General features: G+C 36.3%; 3 protein-coding genes across 6 annotated transcripts; all 3 read right to left on the bottom strand.

The window, feature by feature from the left end:
- LOC18785558 (E3 ubiquitin-protein ligase BRE1-like 1) lies at positions 420-10,057 on the bottom strand. Of its 2 annotated transcripts, none has more exons than XM_020557120.1 (19): positions 9,556-10,057; positions 8,398-8,559; positions 8,212-8,296; positions 7,332-7,559; positions 7,067-7,228; positions 6,346-6,533; positions 6,175-6,258; positions 5,923-6,042; positions 5,636-5,822; positions 5,383-5,543; positions 5,240-5,311; positions 4,722-4,798; positions 4,160-4,369; positions 3,454-3,526; positions 3,286-3,372; positions 2,146-2,283; positions 1,862-2,064; positions 1,619-1,784; positions 420-1,177 (listed from the first exon to the last, which is right to left on the bottom strand). In XM_020557120.1, exons 1-19 carry the CDS (start codon positions 9,664-9,666, stop codon positions 1,046-1,048), a joined length of 2,646 nt encoding a protein of 881 aa, XP_020412709.1. In that variant the 5' UTR covers positions 9,667-10,057; the 3' UTR covers positions 420-1,045. The 2 variants fall into 2 exon arrangements, with proteins under 2 accessions (XP_020412709.1, XP_007218878.1); XM_007218816.2 differs by having other exon boundaries at positions 4,160-4,354; positions 9,556-10,056.
- LOC18785899 lies at positions 12,214-18,549 on the bottom strand. 3 transcript variants are annotated; one of them, XM_020558091.1, is made up of 9 exons: positions 18,335-18,549; positions 18,153-18,212; positions 17,436-17,583; positions 16,408-16,687; positions 15,224-15,352; positions 15,087-15,136; positions 14,676-14,773; positions 14,300-14,587; positions 12,214-14,100 (listed from the first exon to the last, which is right to left on the bottom strand). In XM_020558091.1, the coding sequence occupies exons 2-9, from the start codon at positions 18,195-18,197 to the stop codon at positions 13,558-13,560; spliced, it is 1,581 nt and encodes a 526-aa protein (XP_020413680.1). In that variant the 5' UTR covers positions 18,198-18,212; positions 18,335-18,549; the 3' UTR covers positions 12,214-13,557. The 3 variants fall into 3 exon arrangements, with proteins under 3 accessions (XP_020413680.1, XP_020413681.1, XP_007219007.1); XM_020558092.1 differs by having other exon boundaries at positions 16,408-16,684; XM_007218945.2 differs by having other exon boundaries at positions 17,436-17,568; positions 18,335-18,548.
- Positions 19,866-25,831, bottom strand: LOC18787486 (pentatricopeptide repeat-containing protein At1g02060, chloroplastic). The gene is made up of 4 exons (XM_020557347.1): positions 25,651-25,831; positions 23,421-25,538; positions 21,247-21,510; positions 19,866-20,928 (listed from the first exon to the last, which is right to left on the bottom strand). The coding sequence occupies exons 1-4, from the start codon at positions 25,752-25,754 to the stop codon at positions 19,944-19,946; spliced, it is 3,471 nt and encodes a 1,156-aa protein (XP_020412936.1). The 5' UTR covers positions 25,755-25,831; the 3' UTR covers positions 19,866-19,943.

Raw genomic sequence — 26,248 nt, 5'->3', positions numbered from 1 at the left:
CCTTGTAGATTCTTTTACCGTCCAATTACATTTTTGGTTTTTGTAGTCTGGAACTTTAGGATTTAGGGTTTATGCCACGAGGAAGTGCATAAGAAATCACATGAACCAAAGAATTGTCCAAATAATCCAGGGTGCTCGGGTTCAAAACAAATAATGTTTAGCTGATTCGCATACAATCCAATGTAGATTGAATTATGGATTTCCCAATCCAATTCAATCTGATCAAAGGCTGACGAGGCTTATTAAGCTTTTTTCTCCTTTCTTTTTGGGGAAGAACATAAAATAGAACAAACAAAATCCCTTCGGAACAAATAATAAAAGAAACAAGGATAAAGAACGCCCACAGGTCTACAAATGCCAACCATGAAGGCTTGAACCAAACGTCCAAATAAGAACAAGAAAATTTGCAGATAAACTACTAAGAAGAAATGATCAAAACTGAGATCTTTGCATTTATAAATAAATGAATAATCCATCTGAAGAACATTTACATCTCTAAAGAAATGTTGTGCACCAAATATCTTGAAAAGATCTACCTAAACATCTAGTAAAATCTGTACAGCTGAAAATTCAGTTACAGGTTCATCTAATTTCGGCAGAAACAAAACCCTCGGATAGAAAGACACTGACTAAGTGCAAATCAGAGAACCCCATTTTTTGACTTACGAACATAAAAACTTATTCTTTTTACGATCATGCAGGCTGCATCACCACCGGGAATACAATCTCAATGGGTCATTCGGATAAATCTGAAAACGATAAATTGAAAGATTCCAGGGCTCCAAGCATTTAAAAGGGGCAAACGATTATTCTGCACTAGAAAATTGAGTTAAATTGACAACCTAGAAGCAGAACCAGCAAAACTAAGGTAATTTGCACTGTTTGATGAGGGAACGGGAGCTGCTCCTAAACAAAGGCTTCTCTACAATTTCACTAATTTAACAATTACATGGGAATCTGCAGGTATTCATAATTCAAGTCTGGGATCACATGCACTGGAGCACATGCATGATGCAGGTCTCATTAACGTTTCATCCATCTCCTCTTAGATGTATACAGATTTTACATCATTAGGGCCAAAACTCATGGAACACCGTGGACACTTCCTCTGTCGACTTTCAATTACTTTTTGCACACAAGGGTTGCAGAACAAGTGATAGCATTTTGTAATGACAACCTGGCATTAAGATAAAGAAAAGAAACTAAGCGCTATGCCAGAAACGCCAAAATAATGATGACCACAATGATGATTATAACAGTGACAATGATAGTAAGCATGAAATTTCTGACTGACTGGTCTCTAAACAGATATTAAATAGCAAAAGATTTTAAAACCACAAATGGATATTAATGTGTTACCTTTCCTCATAGAAGTCATCTCAGTTTAAAATTAAATCCACAAATTTTGTGATGCTTCATGTATCATTTAATGCCCTAATTCATTACAAAGTGCCGTAGGATGTTATAAATTTCACAGGAAGTCATACCCACCTTCACATTTTCCATGTTGGTCCACATATTTACTTGACTAGGATCCAATATTTGGACATTTTCACCTCCAAAAAGCTAAGAAATGTGGAACGGGAATTAAATAAATATAAGTTGAGTCAACAGATACCTGTTTTGTCCTGTCGAGGCAGACATCACACTTCAGTATCTCCCGGTATTCTCCAAGTTCCTGTTGAAGTTTTTCAACAATTGATGAACCCTCTGTCTGCGCTCGAAGCCGTGAAGCCTTTCTTTTTAAAATTTCCAATTCCTCCTCTATTCTTTTCTTTTCAAACCTAACAAACAACAAAATATGAGGTCATGCAACCATTATAAAAGATTGGAAGGAAGCGGAGCAGAACGTCCACTATACCTTTCCCTCTCTAGTTCTATCTGCAGCTCTGACAGACCCATTCGACTTCTGTCAACTTTAGATTGTGATTCCTCTAGAGCCTCCCGTGCCTGCTGAGATGACTTCCTGACATCCGACAATCTCTTTTGAGTATTTTCCAATGTAATTGCTCTTTGAAACTTATCTTCTGCTAGTTTCTGAATCTGATCTCTACATATTTTCAACTGTAATGAAAGTATCAAACAATCAGTTCAGCTCAACTCCATATGAATTTATTTCAAGTTTTATAGGAGGTTTAGAAATACCTGATCTTCAATTCGAACAGCTTTCATGTTATAGAAATTAAGAGATGCATTGCCTTGTTGAATCTCCCTCTCCATTTTCCGTTTATCCATGAGTACAGCCTTCTGCAGCTGTTTAGCCCTCACACCCTCTAAAACAAGCTGAAAGAAGAGAGCCGCAAATTGAAGCTTAATATTAGAACGTGTATATAATAATCCAACAATTTAGCCTACCACATGTAGACTGATGCATGCATAGATCTGGCAAAGGAAAAAATACTACTAACCTTCTGTTCCATGCATTACTGGCATTTTCAAAGGTTGCCAATTATATTTCAAATATAACTTCATCCAAACAAACAGTTTGGATGAGGCAGATAAATAAACAAAATTATAGTTTGGTAGGTGTTGACATCACAAAAAGAAAAATATCCAATGAAAAGAACACCTTTAGAAACCAGATTCAGACTGACTGTTCCAACTCAGTTAACCGGGAACTAATTGCCCTGATGATCAGGGTTGTTCAAACCAGCCAAATAAAATAATGTGTCTTTACCTTAAAAAGAATTTGTTGATTTCTGATTGCATAGGTTTAAACCTGAGCCCTATTTATTAAATATAAAGTCATAATCAATAAGTCAATACCACATTTGTCGCATTTGACAATTTTATATTTATCTCACGTCCCAGCCAACAACAATGAGAAACTAAAAGATACTCCTAAGAAACTTAAAAAACAAATAAAACCAAAGGAATCAATGAAAGGTTATATTAATAAAGTCCCTTTTTTTTTTTCTGAGAAAGATGCATGCTTACATTATTCTTAAAAACCATAATCAATATAAAGTAACCAATTTTAAGAAAATGTTCAAGCCTTCCTAATAATACTCAAAATAATTTTTTATAAAATAAAGTAACTAACTTTTACGACAACAAAAAGTTATTTGTTAAATATTAATAATTTTATCCTATCATATAATTTGACATTTAAAGTACAATAAATACATAGTTAACGTCATCAAAGTTCAACCATGCTAGAAACTTTATGCATAGTTATTAATTTTGTATGCTGTTGCCTGTGTTTTTTTTTCCTTTCTGTACTACAGGATACAAAATCTACACCACCACAAACCTTCTGGTACAAGGAAATGCTGAGTTAATCACCTTAATGTTATAGTCATCTCTCTCAGTAATTTGCTGCAGTAGATGTTGGTTTTGAGTTTGCATATCATCATATGCTTGTCCAATTGTCTGAAGAAAATCAAACTAAAATGTCAGAACTATCCAATGACAAATGAAAGATCTCGTCCACATATAAAGAAGAGAACTAACCTCAATTTCGGATAAGTATGCCTCGTTTTCTTCATTTTTGGACTTCAGAGCATCAGAAAGTCTCAAAATATCCCTGAAATATCGAGAAGGAAAAAAAATTCATCTACGCAATAATCATGTCAATCAAGAACTAGGAACTGCCTAAGCAAATATAGTCTACCAGTTACCATAAAGAACCATAGATAAGTTATAACTCCACCTGCATTTTGCTTAGAGTTTTGCATTGTAACAAGCAGGTTTTAAGCCCAGATAAAGGCAGAGTGTCGCACAAGGCTGACAGCAGCATAAATTGTCGATCCCATGATTTAGTAGCCAAAGGCTTAATTGATTATGCAAAATTATTATGATACTTTAAATATAGTATGGAGGTTCAAAGAAAACCCTTGTAGTAGTTAAATAATAATATTTTCTCCTTAATTTACCTCACTGAGACTCGATAAGTACAAATAATAAATAAACAAATTGAATGTGAACTGGGAATCAACAGTATCTTGGGCGTCTCTGGGGTTCTTTGGCCTGCATGTGTTTTTGTTTATGCTTCTTGATTAGAAAGTAATCTGTTTTTCCAATGTATTTGTATTGTTAAGACATCTTTAGGTGGAACAAGGGTTCAACGTGTTTCTACTCATTTTTACTAAATTAGTTATGTTTCCTATCATACAAAATAACTAAATAAAAAAAGTTTGACCACATCAGAAAAGTATACCTTTTGGAATCTTCGAATTTCTGTCTCAAGTCAGCAATCTCAGCTTCTGCAGCAGCGAGCCTTTGTTGAGAAATGGCCTCAGCTTCATTTGCTGTCTTAACTCGTAATTCCAAGGTGTGTTCATCAAGAGAGGACTTCAAACTTTCAACATGAGCCCATGCCTTGCATTCCAAATCTCTAGCTTCCAAGACATCCCTGCAAATAGATAAACTCCAACACATGACAAGCAAATCAGCTGAATTGGTAAAATCACATTAACTATTACAATTGAGTTATGACAGTGTTCAACTGAAGCCAGCATCATGTAACTGGAAATAAACGAACATGAGACCTTAAAGATTCACTTGTGAATAATTATATAAAACCCAACTGCATACCTTACAAAACTTACATTGATTTAGTTAATAGAAAGAAACAATTTAATATCAAAAAATGCAAGACAATTTTAAAATTCTTTTGATAAGTCCTGGATAGATGCTATTCAAAAAGTGCCATTCTTTGCAAAGTACTTAAATGAAGCTGCACATAACTAAACCACCAAACACTTGTAAAGGCACTTTACCTTGGATCAGTCAACTCATGTCTATACATTTCCAAAATCAGCTTTAACTCTGATTCACTCTCCTTTAAATCTTGAACCTACATTAAATAATGGGGGAAAGAAAAAGTTGATGAACCTAAACAAATCATATCTAATATTACATAAGAAAAAGTTGACAAAGCCATTTTATAACCCAAGAGCCACTGATATCTAATATTATATAAATATGAGTGTAAGTGCATACCAAGTGAAACGTTCAGCAGATTCAACTATCAAATGGAATGTAACAAATCCACAAAACATACCCACCAACATAATAAATCTACTATGCATGTCGAAAACAAGATAGAGACACAACCAACACTACTGCTCAAAGATTACTCTTTTTCCTTTTATCCCAAAAATGCAGGCTACTTAAAAGCGGTACTTATTCACGAATAAATAACAAAAAGCGTCAGTCAAATAAGACAAGCTCACTAATTCAACACTTCCACCCGGCATGCAACATAAATTCAGTCACAGTAGGAAGAGACACATACCACAGCATTCAAATTTTGTATCTCAGCAACTTGATCTGCGGATCTGGCAGATAAAGTCTCGCACTCTTTCACCTGTTTGGAAAGGAAACAGTTTAAATTTTTCAATGCAACCAAGAATTTCACTGAATAACATAAATACCCACCTTCCTATCAAGAATGCTGGAAAGAGACTGCACGTCAGCCTGTAAAGAATGAAAATCAGAAGCAGCCTCTTTGTATTTACGTAATTGACCTTGCATGGTACCCATTTCCTCAGGAAATGAAGAAACCAAGGCTTTAAATTCTTCAATGATTTCTTTTCTTCCTGAAATGGTGAACACAATTTCAGGGTGTCCACAGTGAAAAAATGCAGCAAGAATTCCAGAGTTAAAAAGAAAGCATCAGATTTTCTCTAACCTGGTTCTCTTGACGCCTCTTCCAGCTTCGCTTCAATCATTTTTCTTTCCTCAATCTGTTTCTGTATTTCTATACCCAGATCAGAAATTCTAGAATCAACAACTGCAGAAGATCTTCGAAAAACATCAGCAATGTCATTCTTCACATTCAGTTCCCTCTCCCTCCACAAAAGATTATCCTTCTCAACCTAATGATTTCAAGGAACAAGAAACTATCAGCATAATGACAGTACAGTTTCAACAAAATTACCGATAGAGGCATAAATGAAACTACCGACCAGTTACAACCTGTAGTTTCTCAAATAAGGCCTGGCACTCAAAAACTTCTGACTTTGACTTTTCTATTTGATCTCTCACCAACTGATAGGCTTGGGAAGAGGAAATACACTTCACATTCTTAAGCATGTTCTGCAAATAAAATAAAATAAAATCCCAATTTCACTTACATGACTAAATAAGAACTCAAAAATGCAAGAAGTGAAGAGTAAAGTTGAACTCGCATTTACATAGAAAAAGCCCATAGTAGCACAGTAAAATAACCTGCAAACTAGATAACTGCTGTAATATTTTTATCCTTTCTTCATGAAGGCCTTTTATGTCCATTAGACGACTCGAAGCTTGGTCCTGCAGAGCTCGAATCAATTAACATGATTACTCCTTTCAAAATCAGCTTTCAGAAGTGAATCAAGGAGAGAAAAGGCAGCACAATACCATTAGCTCCTTGAGGGTAGACTCCATATCTTGCAGATCTTTTTGCTTATCTCTAACCCTATCAACATGCTTGTTCGCAAAATTTAGGACTGGGAAAACTGCCCCTTTTGCAGCATCACTCTCTGCCTTAAGAGTTGCTAGTTGACAATTACTATCTGCTAATTCACTAACTGCAGCTTCCAACTCCCCTTCAAAATACAACCAAAACATAACAGACTTTCAGAACATTCAGTGACATATCAAACCATGAAAATCATAACCAACTGAAATAAAATTCTTCCTCCTTTTTGAAGGACAGGTGATTAAACAACTTTTATATATATATATATATATATAAAAACATATCATTAAGAAAAAATGAAAAGAAAAAAGTGCAATGAACAGAGAACTCTCATCATAAGAATAATAACATTCAACAAGCTCATATATACACACACACACACACACACACACACACACACACACACACACACAGAGACTCCCATTATAGGTGGTACATTAGACTCTCCCATCATGGAGAGACAAAGACTCATTGTAGAGAGACAAACCGTCCACAACGGAGAACATTAAAAACCCCAAAATCAATACATAACTATTCCCTTCCCCCGCCCCACCCCCCTCCCCAAAAAAAAATAAAAAAATAAATACAACAAAGAAACTAAAGGGGATGTTACCAAAATGTTTTGAAAAGAAACCAACAAGGATTCTAAAAATATTTTACCTTTTAAACGTCTAAGTTCAGCTTTATTCTTTGCATCCATGTCACGGTGGCTCTGCAGTTCCCTTGCCAGCAATTTGTGCTTCACAAACATATCGCTAAATGCCAATCTCAAGTTCTTAACTTCATTTTTAAAGTCACTTGATGTCTTCTGCCTACTTGTGCCTATGAAAAGGAGCAGCACACACAAAATCTGAGGGATAATTTTGAAAGCAAATGTTTCACAACATATGATACGTGAAATACATCTAATCTCCTAAACTCTCACCTTCGTCTGGAAGCTCTTTCAACAGTGCATCATGCAATGCATCCTTTACATGCCACTGGTTGTCAATTGCAGCTATGACATTACCTATAATATTCTTGGTCTTTTCAAAGGTAGTTCCTCTACCTTCTTCCATCTGATTAGAAATGTTATATGTACATGAACTTTCAGTTGCACCTGCTTGTGCAAGGCGGTTAAGAAAAGCATCCTGCAATGCAGATGGAGCCCCATCTGATAAACAATACAAGGCAACCTTAGCAGCAAGTATATTTGAACACCCATAGTATTGATGCTTCTTACAAGTATGCAAAGTATGAATCCAGACCCCCATAAATTTTTCAAGCTCTGTGAATCATCTGATTCACAACATACATATGAAAAGAAGAAACAGCATGGTAAACAACTAAGAAATCAGAGTTGGAGCAGGGGGCTGTGAGCAAATAATAATAGTACTACTTTGAAAATTAAATAAAACTGACAGTGCGTAAAAATCATCTCAACTTGAGGCATTCATTAATGCCCAAAGGCTTCAAAAGAATTCTTTTAGATTACCATAGATGTACCGCCCCTAAAAACATAATACAATGTAATTGGATAGCAGGATGAATAACATGTCTAATAAGAAATAACACTATACAGTATTGAATGACTCAATCAGCATTAATTAAAAACGAAGTCCAACATTCTTAAGAAAACCCCCCATTACTTAGCCAACTCAGTAATTTTACAGCAACTAGCAAGTTTAGTAAAATATATGTATATATATATATATATATATACGCACATAAGAACACACGCACAGACTTCATGAAGTTAGACCCAGAATTAACTAAGCTTATTCATCATAACTAGCACCACTGCATAGAACAAGCATGATCCTCACCATCCATGATTGACTTGTCTTTAACATCGTGCTGACAGCTCGACTCTCTTGAATGGATGGAACATGATTCCAAGTCATTAACCACCTATTGTCAAAACATATAGTCAATTTCCCCTCAAGCAATATATAGCACCATATGCATACGAGCAAAGGAGAGAAAGTCATAACAGACAAGAGGGTTCCTACCTCTTCCCAAGACTTATTGACCACTGATAATGTGGTATCATATGGCTTTTGTTTGTCCTTCATTTGAGAAAATTTATTCTCAAGACCAGAGTACTCAACCTTCTGAGTCTCTAACTTCTGTAATAGCTTTTGATTTTGATATTGAAGGACAGCAATGTCAAGCTACACGTCAAAAAGGACAACATAAGTTAAAAAACAAGAAGATTACATATATCTAAGAAAATCACCTACGTGTTTCATTTGACTTTCAAATGAATGCCTTCAATTTAAATTATCTCTTCATGTCTTCAATGAACATCCAAATAAGTACTACATAACATCTCATTTATATTCTCTCTTCTTCTCCCACCCTATCATATTTTAGAGCCCAACCACCTTAACTAAGAAATGATATTTGACTAAAAAAAGGAGTGCGTGGGCCTGTAAAGTTAATATATCTAAGAAGCGCACACATAATCCTTAAAGATGGAAAGTATCATGTTTGTATTGTGTCAAATAACAGTTAACTCTACCTAGCCCGTGTTAGATGACTTTATATCAAGCAGACCTATTTAATAATCGTATTGTTTTCAAGTCAACACACATTTTTGTGAACCATTAAACTCAACTAGGATACTTTATCTCTTAGCATAAACTCATTTCTCTAAGAGGTTTCATGCAATACCAGAGAAGAAATGAAAAGGAAAATTTTCACATACAAGTTAAACTTGTCTTTCATTCAGAGTATTGTTCTCTGTGTTTAACACTGGCCCAATTTATCTATTATTCTTGTTAGCAGGTCACATTAATTTTGTGTTGGTTTCAAACCATATCATCAAACAATTGCCATTGGGTAAAATCATCACAAACTTTTGGGTCCATAAAATCCTTACAAATAGATTGGGGGCAAAACCAGAGCCTGAAAATTTGTGCATCACAATAAAGTGGTAATTTAATTGATGAAGTAGTAAAATTCCTCAAACTAAAAGCGACATAAAAATCCTTCAACAATGACTACAGGGCTGAATTATTCAAATTATTGGCAAACTAAATCAGCAAAATAACAAAAACCAATATACCCAATACGAATAATCCAAAATTCAAACCCAAGCACAGAATTGCTTCACACTAATAATGAAATACATGTGCAACTAGAAGCAACAGGAACAAAGGCCTCACCTTTTTGTCCTCAGAAATGGGCAAAAAGGGCTGCTTCTTAGCAGTAGCAGCCGTGGGTGATAGGGAGCTAAAGTGACGGCGTTTTCGATCATGCTCACCTGTGCTCCCCATTGGAAACCCTAGAAACCCCCCCAAACAGTTCCACTTACATTACACCAGACCCCCCTAAACAAGAACAGCCCCAAACAAATTAATTCCTTTTAAACCACAACTAGGCACACCATCAACCCCTAGAAAAATAGAAGAGAGAGAAACCCTAGTTGAAAGCCCCAGATAGAAAAAAACCAACAAAATGGACGGTTCCTTCGTTTCCTTTTGTGCTTTGAAATCCCAAATTCTCAAACCCTAATTCAAAGCCCACAATCCCTCTCTCTGTCTCTCTCTCTTAATCTTTAGAGTGTTTAGGAGTTTTGATCCATCTGATCTCTCTCTCGCTCTCGCTCTCGCGCTCTCGGCTGTGACTGGAAGGCTCCAACACACTCAGAAAAACCAGAAAATAAATAAATAAATTGACTTTTGTATGGTTTTGTAATTTTGTACCAGAATTAAAAACGAAGAATGGCAGCATGGAATTTCGTGAATGTAAGAAGGGTATTTTGGGCATTAAATCTAGGTGAGTATGTGTTCGGGGAATACAAGGTCAACTAAGACCCGGTTGGATTGAGAGCCTCAAGTGTGATTGGTTGATAGTGAGGTTGGATCTACTTCGGCCCGCAGCCGATAATTTGCTCACTTTCACTTGCAGTTCTGCATGATGAAACTGCCACTCTACTTGCCTAGGTTGTTGCCAGTTGGGCTCCCAAATTGAGTGACTTTGACTGTTTGAGGAGTTAGTGGGATAAACAACTTAAACTGAAAATAATAATAATAATAACAGCTCTACAACTCTTATTATTGCATACATGAGGTTAAATTTTTCTTTCCGTAATTTAAATTAAATTAAAGTTGAATATTACTTGTATCAAAAATAAAAAATTAATCATTTTTATAGCTAAATTTTTTTTTTTTTGGATAATCTTTTATGTAATCATTTCTCAAATTTAATCATTAACTTAATGGTAATAAATATAGAATTCACCTAAAATAATTTGTTTTCAATGAAAGTAGAGCAAATCCAATAATGCTCTTCAAACTTTAATTACATTTAGGTAAAATGATTAGAAAAATATTTTAGTCTAATCAAGTTAAAATATCATTTAATTTTCACAAGTTTTTTGGAAGATTTAACAACTTAAATTAGCAGCAAATCTATCCGTAAAACTCACAAATGAGAATATAGTGAACAGTTTAAACTTTAAAATAACAACTAATGTGAAAGCTTAAACAATAACAGCTAATATCAAAGTGTGCATGCCTAAATTTATCTGATTAATTAAAAATCAGTAGCATTTAAAACAATATCTTGGCATAATCATTAATTTTATGCTCAACAAATAAATTCTTCAAACTTTTTTAGCACAAGATCGAAAAAGTACAACACCCAAACAAATCAATCAAAACCTAACCATTCAAATTGATGTTCATTCATCACATAAACAAAAGCAAATTTATAGAAGAGAATAGTTAATAAATAAATAAAAAAATTTCTATGATTCACTCTAATTTTCTTTTCTCTAGCAACAATATTTAACACTTCAAAATAAAGGTTTTTTTTTTTTTTTTTCATTTCAAGTTTTGCATGTCTCTTAATTTGATCATGGAAGCAATTTCATGTTTGTGAGGCTATTTCTCTGTTAATTTAAAAAAAAATTACCAGTTGTAATGCTCTAGACAATCTCTCACCTCTATTTCCTCTTCACTAAAATTCGCGACGCATAAATGGCTTCTCAAAATTAACTAGCATCGCAGAGAGGTTGTTGTCGAAGGCTCTAATGTTCCAACAGCATCTCCAAGTTAGCTAAGAAGAAAGGATCAAGGCTTATGAAGCTGCTCTAAGAGCTAGAAATGGAGAAAGGACTGCAATTGCGCCGCTCTCTCCGTAAATGTGAGATAAGTAAATAAGCACAAAAGTTATAAACCCTAATCTCTCACCGTAAATGTGATATAAGTATGCTACCACAAAAGCTATAAAATCTAAATACCATATCCAGAAAGTTATGTTGAGAAAGTTTAGTCACAAGAGAATAGCATTTATAATGACATAAATTTATTATTTGTGAAATTTTTTGAGGAGAATGTATCCAAAAATAAATTTGTCAAGGAAAAGTAGCACAACTGATAGGAGGCTTTTATTACATTTTACCTACAAATTGATGTAATATTTAGTTGAATATAACATGTCAATATTATTTTTCAAGTTTATTATAGTTTATCATAAGATAATAATTTATGATTTTTTAGGTGATGTTTCCTTGCAATGTTTATGTGTCGGAACTCCCACTGAGATATTATTTTTCATATCTTGAACCTCAGTTAGGTACCGTAGCAAATGTGCTTCCCAACATAATTCTCATTCCCATTTCATCCTATCCTCGCAATCAAACATCACCTTAGAAAGGGTTAGATACGCTCTCACTCACTAAGGTTTTTCGTGTTTTCACAAAATTTCTGATGTTTTGGAAATCACACTAACACTTTTTGAGGTTTTAATTTTTTTCACAAAACCTATTCCGTTCAAAAATTGCGATTGTCATTAAAAAAAATCTACAAATAACAAAATTAACTTCAAAAATTTGAACATCTGCAAAAAGCGACATGATACAATGACATCGTTAAAACCTTCCTAGGACAAGAATCCAAGGAGAGGAAATAGTACCACACATGTCATGGACTAACAGGAGAGTCCAATTCAGATCACTTTGGACCATTACAATAAAAGAATAAGTCAAAAACAAAACCTAACACAAAAACCTCCGACGAGAACCGCAATTAGAGACCAACACAGTAGACCCACATGAGAGAACCATAGAAACCCCAAATAGTAAACCCACAGGAGAGGACCACAGAACATCCCAATTGTCAAAAGAAGCATTCTATGAGCAAAATCATAGTCTTTTGATACCCATACAAACTGTAAGTCATACCTTAGTAGAAACCAAGAGAGAACACGAAGGACAAACATAGAAACAACTGTAAAAAGACCCATGAGAAGCACTCCACTTCAACTCAGAACTTGACAAAGAAAACCTCCTATGATCAAGCATAGTTCTTCGGTCGGCGCAGAGTAGAGAAGAGCACCACATCCCAACAACTACCACCAGTGTCACTGCCGCCGCCGCCGTTAAAATAGAGACAAAACATCAGCCACCAAGTATCACAACTCTTCTAAGGAGAGACACAATCCAACGTCACTATTATCGCCGCCGCCGAGACAAAGACAACACCAGTCACCTAGAACACTGCAAAAACAACAAAACAAAACAAATAGACAAACAAACCTAGATTATCTGGGGTGGGGAAAGGGAGGAGAAGAGGAGATAAGAGGAAAGGAAAATATGGGAGAAAAAGAAGGGGAGATGAGGAGAGAAAGGGAAAGATGGGCGGAGGGGAGGAGGGGAGGAGGGGCAGTGGCCACCTCCCCCCCTTAGCTTCCTCGCGGTTGGTTGTCAGCAAGGAGAAAGTCAGGATGTGTTAGTATAATTTTCAAAAAATCAACATATTTTTTGAAAATACCAACGAAAAAAAAAAAAACCTCCAAGAATGCCCGTGTAAGAAATACATCTATCTAGCGAGTACAACACACAATACAACATTAAATATCGCTTTAGCTACAAATTTAGAGTGGTAGCAAAACAGTTCATTACTTTTCAACGTCCTTCCTAGCCTGTAAAAATACAGATGAGCTTCCGCTTCTATTGCACTGTATTCTAAGTCTAACAGTTATTCAACTTTTCTCCAATTGAATCAAAAGAATGAGAAGATAGAAAAAGGGAAAACCTGGGAACCTATTCGTTGACCCGAGCATCAGCTATCTACAAACATGAGAACCATACCCCTAAAGGATGTAAATTACTATATTACAACAAAAGCACAACAATGAGATGAAAAGTAAGTTCTTCAGCCTCATTCGTCTTTCGCATGATCGCTTTTCTTCTGCCCGATATCTGCATGATTGCTCTTCTTCTGCTCCATGTCTGCATGATCGCTCTTCTTCTTCCCAACTTCCACAAGCAACGTCAAAAGAGCTTCACACACTTGAGAAGCATCTGCTTCAGAAGGGTCATCTGTCAATGAAGAATAAACCATCCAGGCATGGTCTAATTTACGTTTTGGCCGAACAACAATGGATCCAGGAACTTCTGCATCGCAGCATGTGACAAGTCCATCACTCTTCTTGCCATATCTGACCTGCAGAAGCTGTGCACAGGCAGCCATAGCTGCACCAAGGGGAATTACCACTGGGAGTTTTGCCGGCTGGCCTGTAGAAAGAGGAGCAACCATAGGTAGCTCCGCATGTGCTACACGAGATAATGTAGCTAGTACAGCTGGAGAGATTGCAGCTTCTGTGTGAAATGAAACAACAGGGAGTTCCTTTGGCAACGGGTGTTTCTTCAAAAATTCTCTTCTTTTTTCATAAGTCAAATCTTCCAGAGCTTGCAAATCACCCTTCACAGAAGAAGATGAGATGCTATATTAAAAAAACATCCTAGGAAAAAGTGACAAATTCATCATGGGAGTGACCTACAATATGTTTGATGATAACAGAAACTCCATAAACACAGAAAATATGCTTCACTGTAAATGTTGTTTCAATGGATAACACAACATTTTAATATTAAAATCACTATCATGCTCCTCATTATACCTTAATCACTTTGCAGATCAGAATCTCCATTAGCTTTCGTAAGTTCACATAATCACCAAGCTGTCCCTCTCGCAAGATATCCGTAGCTATTGGGCTACCACCATATGGACTTTGTGCTAAAACCAACCCGGCAACCTTATCTTTCAAGTCAGGCCAATACAACGATAGAGCAGCTGCTGCATCTATTCCCCCTTTGCTATGTCCAAGAAGCAAAACACGCTTTTTGGAACCCCAATAGAATTCCTCAATGTATTCTTTTATCTCTTGAGCATTTTTCTCAACTGAAGCCTGATTAGTAATTGGCAAAAACTTAGTTCAGAATATAATTAACAAGGTGCAAAAAAACCCTTTCTTTAAATTTAAATGAAGAACATACCTCACTATGAATCTTGGCTATATGACAGGCCAGACCCATCTTTGAGAGACTCATTTTTGTATTTACAAAATATAGAGGTCCATGGTTGCTGAAAAGACCTATTGATTACAGAAGTAACCAAACTTCATTAGCACTTTACTATAAGCAAAATTGAATATGCAAAACAAAAATAAAAAATAAAATTTCCATGTACTCTAGAAGTCCAGTCTCCAGCAAGACATGTAGGAACAAAAAGAGCAAAGATTAGATGGAGAGAAACCCAGAAGGCTCCCTAAATCCACCACTGGGAGCATCCAAGCATGCCCCAAATAGGGCAGAAAGTGGGAAGGTGATGGAGATGTTGTTTCTTGCAATGTAATTTCTCGACTTAAGTATTATTAATAATTTTTGTGTGATATAAAAGAATGATACCTGGAAGCAACAAACAAACCATCGAATTTGGCAATCTGTGAACACCATGCCTGTCAAAGGGAATAACATATCCATTATTATTGCCATTAACATGAAAAGCAGATATTATATGCACAACAAAATACAGCATATCACACCTGATATCCCCCAGAATTTCAATGAACCTTTCAGTTCCGTCTTCAACAGGGGGCATTGTTGGATCACGTTGTAGCCATCCTATATCATCTGCAGACCCGCGAACAGTTCTTCGCACCCGGTCAACAAGGCTGAAAATGAACACAATCATTACCGCTAATTTTGGAAAGTGTGAACGCTGCAGGTAGCAAGAATCTCAGAGAAAAAACAAGCTTAAAGATATACCATGGAAATTCTTTGGGTTTAGTTTCAATCTAGGGCCCACAAGGCATCCCCCATAAACTACTCTAGTAACCACTGCTGCCATGAGTCATATTCCTATGTTTCTTCGCATTAGGAGACAAGCTTATTTTGGTGGAATTCCCAACTGAGACATAATTGGAACTAATGGTACATCAGCATGGTTCCTAATAAGGTTCATCTCATACTACTAATGTTTCATGGTTTCTAAGGCTATGTAGTTTTCATGGAGAGCAACGATTCCTAGAATTTGTCTTCTCTTTCTTTTTCGGTTGTTATTCTTACCTCGAATCACTGTAACCATAACTAGCATGCATTTCTTTAGATGACAATAAAAAAACCCTTCTCTTGATCCTCAGTCATTTTCTACAAACCCAAAGCATGAAAATATCAGCCATCCACAATACCCTGTACGGTTTTCTGAGTTTCTTGTGGTATAATAGCTATCAAGATACATCATTTCCAGGTCAAAGCTTTTTTATTTCCCCCCGAGAATTTCTTTTATTTATGGCTGAGAGTTGTGCTGATGGTTAGTACATGGGCTCTTCCAACAAATTTGTTTTACTCTATTTGTAGCAATCTGGGAGTTGTGGATATCCACTTTCCAGCAAGATGGGGAGTGTCATTAATATAGAATGTTTACAGCCTGTAGATTGATTTAAGAGTTGACTATCTTGAATAGCTTAATTGTTGTCTGATTAGCTCAGTTACTTAATACTAGGCATTTGTATTGCTGATTTTGTCTTGGAGTCCTACATAATCCTTGATGTTCTGATGTCTTAGCATTGCTATACAATGTTTTTCTCTTCAACCAAGTTTTCTTTGGAAAAAAAATTGCCGGTCTGACAATACTAAATTTCACTTCAAGAATGATTTTTAAACTCATATTAATTATAGAAGGATAGCTCCAAAAAACACTAATAAGTAGTATGCTGGGAACAAATACCCTTGAAAGATAGAAATGCCGCCTGGGCCACTAGGATCAGATTTGACGAGGACACTAGAATTTTGAGATGAATCTCCTGCAGAGCTTCTCAGTGTTCCATCAAGTACAGAGGGAGCATCTGTTGCATTACTAGATGACTCTGCAGATGCTGAGTGGTTTCCACTTGAGGACGCATGATCACCAGATGTAGCAAAAGATCCCCTAGGTTGTCCAGAAGAAAAGGTCACCAATTCCTGAGCATGCTCATTTGAAACCCCTGAATCGCTAGAAGACAGATCTGCTGCAAAATAGCAGAGACATTTAACTAGATCAATCTAAGATCCAATGCTCATGACAACTCAGAAAAATAGATGCATGCAAGTAAAATATAAAATTCATAATAATCATAAGTTAATAATTAGTAAGGACAAATGAAAAGAAAACTACATAAGGGGCATGCGAGAAGCTTATTTCAAATGTGCCACATCATCAAATTCTACTCAGAGATGCGAGTAAGGTTGAAAGGACTCAGATGAAAAAGGATCGATTACATTATCTGATCAAACTTTAAATTAGAATTATGCTCCATTTCAAGTTTCAACTAGTGAAAAAAATGGAAAAGGAAGATACCTAGCAAAAATATTCATGCTAAGGTCTGCAGATAATATACGAACTCTGCTAGTCTAATGTCTTATAAGGCATGTACTTCTGCAAAATACAGTTTCATTCTCCAGAGAAAATTATATTCAAGTAGTTTGGTTGATCTTGTAAGATATTAATGTCGGCATGGTAGAAAACTAGTAAAACTAAGAAAACTGTACTTAGGGAAATACCAAAATAATAATAATCATAAAAATCCAAACTAATGGAAGTCTACAGAGCGAAGCTATTATGGGTAATAACGTGCATACTTTTCCAGGTTAATACATCTGATAACCAACTCCCCACCTCCACATTAGTCACTTCCACAACAGGCTAGGAAAATATAAAGAAGGATAAACAAGAGAATAAAAAACTGAAGCAATCTCCATATGGAACAGTATGATTACCAGAATAGTCAGAGAAACAGCGTGTGAATAATGAAGTTGTCTGAGAAAGATAAGAAGCAGCTTCGTTGAGAGATGGTACAGAGGTAAATAGCTGAGGGATGACCCCATCATTTCTTAAAGTATCATTCTGAGCCTGAAAAAACAGGAGCTGTTAAAAATGAGCAAGGAATTAACATTTGGAAAATTTTCTTTTACGTAACAATACAACATAAAGAAGAAGTGCAATAAACAGAAGACATCACCAAAGCTTGATAATTGGAGAAAACTGTATAAATAAATAAAATGAAGGGGCTAAATATTTGCCAATTCCATGAAGAGATTTCTTAATTTTTTTTTAATAAAAAAATTCGAAGTGAAATACACAATCAGATTCAGGCCACAAAACCCACTGGTTGCATCGTCTAATTTTGTCATTTCTTCATACATAAGGATAGAGATTAGACACAATCAGCAACTGGTACCCCAGAGTCCAATAACAATGCTTGCTAGAAGCTAGTATTGGTGCTTTGAAATAATACCATATTCTCGTAAAACTACACTAAAATAGTTTATCAAAATCTCAGGAAGATCAAAACTTTCGTAATATAATTATCATTCTCCTTCCATTGCACAAATAAACATGAGCTAAGCTTTCAAAATGTAATTCTTTCTGCGAAAATATTAATTAAATCACTGTAAAAATAAACAATTTGAATGCTACAAGAGAATGATGGGTACCATCAACGGTGCGGATTCGCTGGAATTGGGCTTTGCATCTTGCATTATAGACCTCAGTTTCTGCCAAATGAAAGACAAAAACATAATAATACGTTAGCTTTCAATGCAAATTCAGGCGCCTAAAAAAACCAAAAAATTAGAGAATACAGAAAATGTTAGAGATCGCGGTGAAATTAATTTACCTGGATTAATACTGCGATTGAGAATCAAATGAAGCGTGGACGAATAGAAAGAATCCCCATTGAAGTGGAATTAGGGTTTTCGAAGATTCAAATCATCAAGTTTTCTTCTCCAACAGAAGCAGAGAGAGAGAGAGGGAGAGAATACCTTAACGGCAAAGCAAAAGAACGTGGCACGGAAACGAAACTACGTCGTTTTCTTTGACTTTTCGCGGCACCGCTACTTTGGAGATTTGCGTCCAGTGGTTGGTTTGGTTAGAATCTATATATCCATATATATAAAGCAAGAGACAGACAATGATAAAATATTTAAAATATTAGAAAATATTTTTGGCTAATGTAAATATTAAGAATTGAAATTATTTATTAAATAAGAATAATATAGTAAATTCACATTTTTGTATATTTTAAAAATAAATAAAAAATCAAATAATGGATCATATTTTAATGAAACACAACTAATCATTATCTTTTTTAGTTCTAAAATAAATTTTAAAATTTGAAAAAAAAAAAAGCGAGAGGCTAGTGATAATAAGTGAAAAGTACAAGTTCAAAATTAAATTAAATTATGGCATGTTTACAAATCTGATACAGATTAAGAGGAATTGAATCGAGTAGGAGTTGGATTGAGGAGAATTAGATTCCAAATTCTTGTTGAAGTTGTTTACTAAACCATATGAATTGAGGAGAGTTAGGATCCAGATTCCTATTAAAGTTGTTTATTAAACCATATGGTAGGAGTTGTACTAATTACTAAAATGTTCACATTATTGGTTTAAAGTAGATGACAAATTTGGAAATTTTAAAATTGTGTGAGGATATAATGGGTAAAAAAGATGAATTCCTAACGGGTTAGTTCTTCCAGAATTAGAATACCACATCCCACCCAAGAATTGAATTCCTCAAAAATTAGGAATTCAATTCCTAATTTTGTGTGGGTCCTACTTACTTTTTAATTCCTTGATGTGAAGTAAACATAAGAATCCTCTATAATTAGAATTCAATTCATTATTCGAATTCCAATTGCTGATTAGTAAACACACCATCAATTTTTGGGTGAGATGTGATATTCTAATTCATGGAGACGAGAGAGGGAAGGAGGAATCCTCCAAAATTAAAACAATAAGTCCACAAAAAATGTTGGTTTTTGTAAAAATATTATTGAAAGATGCTATTTTGGAAATTAAAGGATGAAGAACAATTAAATTTTTAGACTTTTAGTAATGAAAATCTGGCCGCTAGAAAATGAGTTGATTTTTACTATATTTATTCCACTATGCTTCAATTGTTTTTTCTAAAAATTAGAAATGTTTATAAATTATACTAAATAGCGAAAAATGATGAAGAAAAAAATGTGCTAGAATCAGAATAGATTAAGGGTTCGATCCTTCCCAATTCCTTATAACCGAAAAGAAATGGTTTCGTTGATAAATGATTAGCAATAAATTGCAGTGGAATTCATAAATTTCATGTCACAGACCACAAGCTACATGTGAAGGCCAATTTGATTTTGGCTACATATCCTTTTCTCCATTCCATTTCATTAAAAATTAAAATGACCAAATTAACTTAGAATCTTAAATGCAACGTAGCATGGTAACAATTGATCCTCCTACAGGCTGCGCATGAGGATTCCTTCAAATGTAATTCCAGGGCCAAAAGCTAAGGCAAGCCCCCATTCTTCCCTCTCCTCCTTCTTATTCTTCAACTCCTCCCTCATATTCTCCATGACATAGAAAATCGTGTTGCTGCTAACATTTCCATAGTCCATCAGAGCCCTCCTGCTGCACTCTAGCTTATCACTGCCCAGCTTGAGGGTGCTCTCTAGCTTGTTAAGAATGGCAGGTCCTCCTGGATGAACAGCCCAGAACAACTCATTGAAGTCCTTCAATGAAGCCTTGGCCATCAGCTTCTTGCAGAACTCCTCGATGTTTTCGTCAATCTTCTGAGGCAGGTCCCTTCCAAGCTTGAAGTTAATGCCTTCCTCTGAGAGCCTCCCATCAATCACATTGTGTGTGTCAGGGAGGAACTGCTGGACAGCATAGTTGAGCTCCATGAAAGGAGTCTCTTGGCCTGGTTTTGGGTTGCTTCCAACGATCACAGCTGCAGCTCCATCACCGAAAAGCGCAGCCCCAACAAGGTCGTAAGGGCGTGCCTTGCTTGGTGGCCTGAAACCAAGAATTGTGGTCTCAGAAGTGGTTAGCAAGACCCGGCTTCCCGGGTTGTTTTCAGCTATGTCTTTTGCAACCCGGAGGCCGGTGACACCACCATAGCAGCCTAGGAAGTACAGCATAACGCGGCCAACGTCGTTCCTCAGGCCAAGCTCGCTGGCAAGGTAGAGGTCACCACCAGGTAGTCTGATTTCACTTGAGGATACGTAGACAACGTGAGTGATGTCTTCAACTGGCCTACCCCATTCCTTGATGCAAGAAAGGCTAGCTTCCAAGGCCATCTGTACCACTGCAGGGTTTGCAATTTCAAGCCTTTGTCTGATGGTAGCTGAGCCCTCAGTTGCTAGTTCAGGGTATTTGTCTAGGATCTCCTTGGACATGACTGTGTATCTAGTCTTCACAGTTGTGGTTTTGCCTAGGAAAAACAAAAACAAAAATGAAGAGAGATAAGCATGGTGAGTCTTGCCCCTTTCAAAATATCACGTAATGTTAAACGTACCACATTAAAAAGGAATTACATTAGCTAGCTGATCACATAATTTGTATGACATTTACTTATTATGTAGAATTATTTGGAGTATATTTATTTATTGACCACATCTCTAGTAGACGTGAAACTCATTTACGTAGGTGGCGGTCGCCTATGAAATCAGTAAATAGGATACAAATAGTTTTGCGAAAAAGTAATTTAGAGGGCAGCCAGCAAGTAAATAGATGAGTTCTAAGAGATTCAAGATAATAAAACACAAATAATTTTGCTTACACAGGCGTTCCAATTTCTCCTTAATGGCAACATCTACACATTTGGTGTCACGAATGTAGCCCTCCACCAAGCAGTCCTGAGGGATCAGTTGGCTTGGGAAGGCCTTGCCCAATGCAAGGACTGTTGCCTTCCCTGGTGTAGGAGCGTGCCTACTTGGTGCATGGAATTGCTTGGAAGAACCATTAGCGCCATTGCTTTCGAGCTTCGACATCTTTAGGATGATGATGATGAGGAGGAGTAGAAGGCTTAGCAAAGTCTGAGTTTGGTGAAAGTTGAAGGCATGTATATATGGGGGAACTGGGCTTGGTGTTGGAGAGGAGTTGGTTTCAAAGGAGATGAGCATGAAAAGAAAGAGATGCTTACTTTATTATGGTTTGGTGATTTTATGGGTTTCTTGGGGGAGTTAGGAGTGTGACTGTTTCAAGGGGAAACAATATTCTCCTTTTGTTTGGTAAAACAATGAATGAAAAGTTGAAACCCAATGGTTACTTACTTTCTGCTTCAAAAGTATGAATTGTAGAAAAAGGTTTAGAATAGTCCACTGCAAAAGAAAGGAGGAAGATCTCTAGAACTGGTACCACCAGAAAACCAAGAAGAAACAAAAAATAAAAGAGAGGGAACAAAACAGATTGAGAATAGGTAGCAGAATTTCCTACTTCTTCCATGTTAAAATTGCCCTTTAGCTAACTTTTGAATTCTCCAAGTCAGCCCATTTTTGCAGGTTTAGTAGATCTGTCTGATTTAACTGTGAATACCCTTCAAAACCATTTTAATTTTGTAAGAAAAGATTTCAGTTCACTGCAAATGAAATCAATAGTTCAGAATTTGTAGATTAATTTTGTAAATTATTTCCTAATTAGCAACTGATAATAGTCCCAAGTAAGTTTGATAATTTTCAAAACCACTTCTTGTAAAAAGTTTCATTTCTAAATCCTCTCATTCTGAAATCTTTAGAGGAATTTACACTCTTTACACCTTATGACCCAGGAAAAAAAACCCTCTTAAATGATCAAATTTATTATATCCCCTTATCATTTTTTCAGCTGCATTGTCCTTTTTTCTCCTTCAACCACCCCCATCACATTATTCAAGCCATTTGGAGCTTTTTGTCATTTGCTTCGGTTGTCTGTTCAGGATTGGGTACATTCTAGTTAGTGCTTTCCCACTTAAAAAGGAAAAAGGAACCAAGAGAAAAGCTTGCTGCAAAGCTACATTCTCTTCAATCATCTGTAACAAAAAAGATGAAAGAAAATTTCATAAACCAACCCAAGAGACCGTTTTGACGGAACCAACTAAGTAAATAAGATCCACCATTCTTCCTGTTACAGAAGTTCATAAATCTGATTCACAAAAGGAATGGAAAACAAATGTAGTACAACAGCTCCCTGCTTAATAACCAAAACCAGGTGGTAGAAAATCATACCATCTACTTCTGCAGAAAGGCACAGATCATATTCTCTTCTTTGTGGTGCTTATAGTTTTCTTCTGTTCAATAATCAACCCATATAAAAGTCCATCAAACTATTTTCCTAAATTGATAAGATAACCTTGGACCAAAATACCTTCAAAACTTGACTCAAGTTGGGGTTCAACCCTAAACTTTTTGTTGCTTTCTGTCTCTACATGATACCCTCCTTCCCTTTCAAAATCACCATTGAATTTCTATTCCAAAAGCCCGATATCATCTCCTCTCAAAATATTTCTGATCAATAACCCAATCCATTTTCAAAACTCTCTCAAACAATCACACTTACTCTCCCATTGCATCTCTCTCTCTCTCTCTCTCTCTCTCTCTCTCTCTCTCTCTCTATGATTTCACTCCACAATTCCCTTGCCAATATATCCATTTTGTGTTGCACTGTACTTCGCAATCAGTGGTCATTGATTTTGTTGTTCGTGTAGTTTGCAATGGGTATGTATGAGTTTGGTTTCAAATGAGCTTTGGACTGCAGATGGACTGTATATGCTCCAATGCTTGAGATGTGGGGTCAGGGTGAAATTGAGATGAGGGATCGAATAAACGCTGGGAAGAAGTGGTATGAGGAGGGCAGCAACAACTGTGTATTTACAAGGCTGAGATGTGATCGAGGAAATCTTAAAAACCTACCATTTAGCAGCAAGAAAGATATGTACAGCAGCTGAGGTCTTGACTTACAGTTGTAGCCTTGACTTCCCAAATTTGTCCAGCAGCTGCTGTCTTGGAATCCTTTTAGATAGAAACTCAGCTTCAACTGATCTTCCTGCAACCTCTAGGGCAGATTTTAGAGAATCTAAGCAGGGCAATTGCTGATAGCCTTTATTTTCAACCAGTTCATAGTACAAGCCAAATGCTTCTGAAAGTTTATTTATATCACAAAGCCCTACAATAACTTGGTTAAAATTATCAATATCGACACTTTGATGCTTCTGCAGACTGAATTGCAACATTTCACATGCCTCTAAAAGCTTTCTACTTTGGCAGAGGAAACAAACCAGTTCTTCCATTTTAATTGAGTACCCATTCTCATAGAGCATCCCTACAATCTCAAATGCTTTATCTCGTAACCCATGACTGAAAAGTAGCCTTACAAGATGTGTTGAGAGATTAATGTTTTGTCTAATTTTTTTCTCCAACATTAAAGTGACAAAACTGGCAGATTCATGGGCACAATGCTGTTTCAAAAGTTCTGCAAGTAAAGAATGGAAAGTAGACGTTTGTGGGAGATGAGAGCTCTTTAGCATCTTCTCTAAAGTCTGTTGGGCAAGAAGGGGCTTACCCTTCTGCAAGAGGCCATCAATCAAGGATACATAAATCTCTTCATCAGGCACAAAATCCCTTCTAAGCATCCAGACTAAGAGTTCATACCCAGCTTCATATGTACCTTCCTTACAATTGCCCATGATCAAAGTCTTGTAGGACAGAGGGTCTTGTGTTCCTCTTCTCATTAGCTGCCTAAACACTTCCTCGGCCTTCTGAGTTTTCCCATTACTAGATAAATACCCAAAGATAGGGTTATAAGAGGCAACAAGAGGCTTACAACCATCATCCCTTAACAAAATTTCTTTCTTTGATAACTCATCAAACAACTCCTCTGCTCTAGGGTAATCCCCTCGTTGACATAAACTGCATATCAAAACACTGTATGTAGCTGAATCTGGTGGAACCTTTAACTCTGACATCTTTGCAAAAACCTTCAATGCTTCATCCAAGTTTCCTGCATTGCAATGTGAATGCATCAATGTGTTGAACGTACATGTATCTGGAGTAAATTCTCCACCAATCATTGTTCCTTCAAAAATCTCTTTTATCTTATCTAGCTTCTGCGCTTCACAAAGCCCCTTAATTAGAGTATTGTAGGTAAATCCATTTGGTTTTAACCCTCGAGTAGTCATCTCCTCCAAAATACTTAAAGCCTTGTCAATCTCCTGTTTCACACAATACCCTCTAATCAAGGTCGTATAAGTAACAACATTTGGAGTCAAATCCCCACTTCTCTTACTCATACCATTCACCACATTATGGGCAATTTCAACCTTCCCTGCTCTACATAGCCCATCAACAAGAGTATTATAGGTAATGACATCCGGGTCACATCTAAAACCCGACATATCTTTGAAAAAGCGATAACCTTCATCTACCATGGAGTTCATACAAAACCCTCTAATCAAAATGTTAAATGTATATGTATCTGGTGTCACTCCATACATACTGAGCATTTCATCATACACATTCTTGGCCATATTTGTCCTACCCTTTTTAAGCAAAATCGACAGAAGACTATTGAATGAAACAACAGAAGGCGATACACCAAGCGACTTCATTGTAGTAAAAAGCTTTATAGACTCTTGGAACAGCCCAGCTCGACCATAGTTCCTTATTAAGCTATTAAAGAAGCGGTCCTCAAGTTTAACTGCACCATTAGACCTTTTTTCAATTGAAAACAATAAATTTCGTGCTGCATTGAGATTTCGGGCTCGACCCAATATTTCAAGCATCAAGAAGTAGGATTGGTCATTGTGAGAGAAACCCATTACCTCTACCCACTTAAAGAACTGAAGGGCTTTGTGCGGGGTTTTGATAAGGTGGAGTGTTTGGTGTACCGTGGTCTTGGAGAGAGAGGAAGAGATTGTAGAGAGAGAAGACTCAAGCTCACTCGACCATGTATTGGTGTTGACAAGCCTGGCCATATCCTTAGCCGTTTTGGTTTTTGGGGTTGACGATTTGGGTTGTTTAGCCCTGTGCTGTTGTTCATCACTCTCATTATGGTTCTCGGTTTTCTGAGAAGAATAGCACCTGGGTTTTGACGATTGTTCAAAAACAAGCAATGTAACAAAAAGTGAAATTTGTGTTTGCCTAGTGAGAAAATGTAGGAAAGGAAATCAAATTGAAGTTTTAGAAGGCGCACCTGAGAAAAGAATCCGGCTGAGAATTGGACTTGAGGCTGGGACTGAAGAGTTGCTTTCTGAAGACTGCTAGTCCTTGACCCTGAGAAATGGGATTCGCGGCCATGAATTAATTTGTGGTTTCTTCCGAAGCTTTTCTTCTTACAGAAGGGTGCCAAAATGCGCAAATCATCTATTTCTGTTTCTATTTTCTGCTGGTAAACGTTGGCCGGTGGTTTGGTGTGGCATCTAACTGTTCACAGCCAAGGGTAGAGGGTGAGGTAACTTGGGGCTTCGAATATTTGAAAAATGATTTCCAAAAATTTTACTCTCCGTTTGGATGAAAGAATTGAAAATTACATAGAATTCTAAAATTGTGGAATTTAAATTTCCATCATTTCAATTTTTGGCAATTGAAAATTTCAATATTTGGATTTATGTATGTCGAATTTTGTAAACGAGAAAATTTTGTAATGGCACTATGGCAATTGTGAAATGACACCTATTTTGGTGAAAATTAAACTATGAAATTTAATGCCCCAATTTTCTCGATTTTTTCTCCGTATCATTTAATAAATTCCGTACTTAAATTGCCAAACAAAGAAATTGTCAATTTCTCCT

This window comes from Prunus persica, chromosome G2 (assembly GCF_000346465.2).
Source record: "Prunus persica cultivar Lovell chromosome G2, Prunus_persica_NCBIv2, whole genome shotgun sequence".
In the NCBI taxonomy this organism is placed as follows: Eukaryota; Viridiplantae; Streptophyta; class Magnoliopsida; order Rosales; family Rosaceae; genus Prunus; species Prunus persica.
Note: the sequence above shows the minus strand (reverse complement) of the source record. Positions and strands in the feature narration are given on the sequence as shown.

Excerpts from the sequence above, each read along its gene's own strand:
- LOC18785558 (XM_020557120.1), bottom strand. The coding sequence starts at position 9,666 with ATGGGGAGCACAGGTGAGCATGATCGAAAACGCCGTCACTTTAGCTCC. Across the intron at positions 6,534-7,066 it reads TGAACTTAGACGTTTAAAAG|GGGAGTTGGAAGCTGCAGTT; the intron begins GTAAAATATTTT and ends TGTATTTTGAAG. Across the intron at positions 1,178-1,618 it reads GCCTCGACAGGACAAAACAG|GTTGTCATTACAAAATGCTA; the intron begins GTATCTGTTGAC and ends TCTTAATGCCAG.
- LOC18785899 (XM_020558091.1), bottom strand. The coding sequence starts at position 18,197 with ATGCAAGATGCAAAGCCCAATTCCAGCGAATCCGCACCGTTGATG. Across the intron at positions 15,353-16,407 it reads GGCATTTCTATCTTTCAAGG|CCTTGTTGACCGGGTGCGAA; the intron begins GTATTTGTTCCC and ends GTTCATTTTCAG. Across the intron at positions 14,101-14,299 it reads TGATCTGCAAAGTGATTAAG|GGTGATTTGCAAGCTCTGGA; the intron begins GTATAATGAGGA and ends TCTTCTGTGAAG.
- LOC18787486 (XM_020557347.1), bottom strand. The coding sequence starts at position 25,754 with ATGGCCGCGAATCCCATTTCTCAGGGTCAAGGACTAGCAGTCTTCAGA. Across the intron at positions 21,511-23,420 it reads GGGAAGTCAAGGCTACAACT|CCTTCTACTCCTCCTCATCA; the intron begins GTAAGTCAAGAC and ends GACTTTGCTAAG. Across the intron at positions 20,929-21,246 it reads TGTAAGCAAAATTATTTGTG|GTTTTTCCTAGGCAAAACCA; the intron begins TTTTATTATCTT and ends ATTTTTGTTTTT.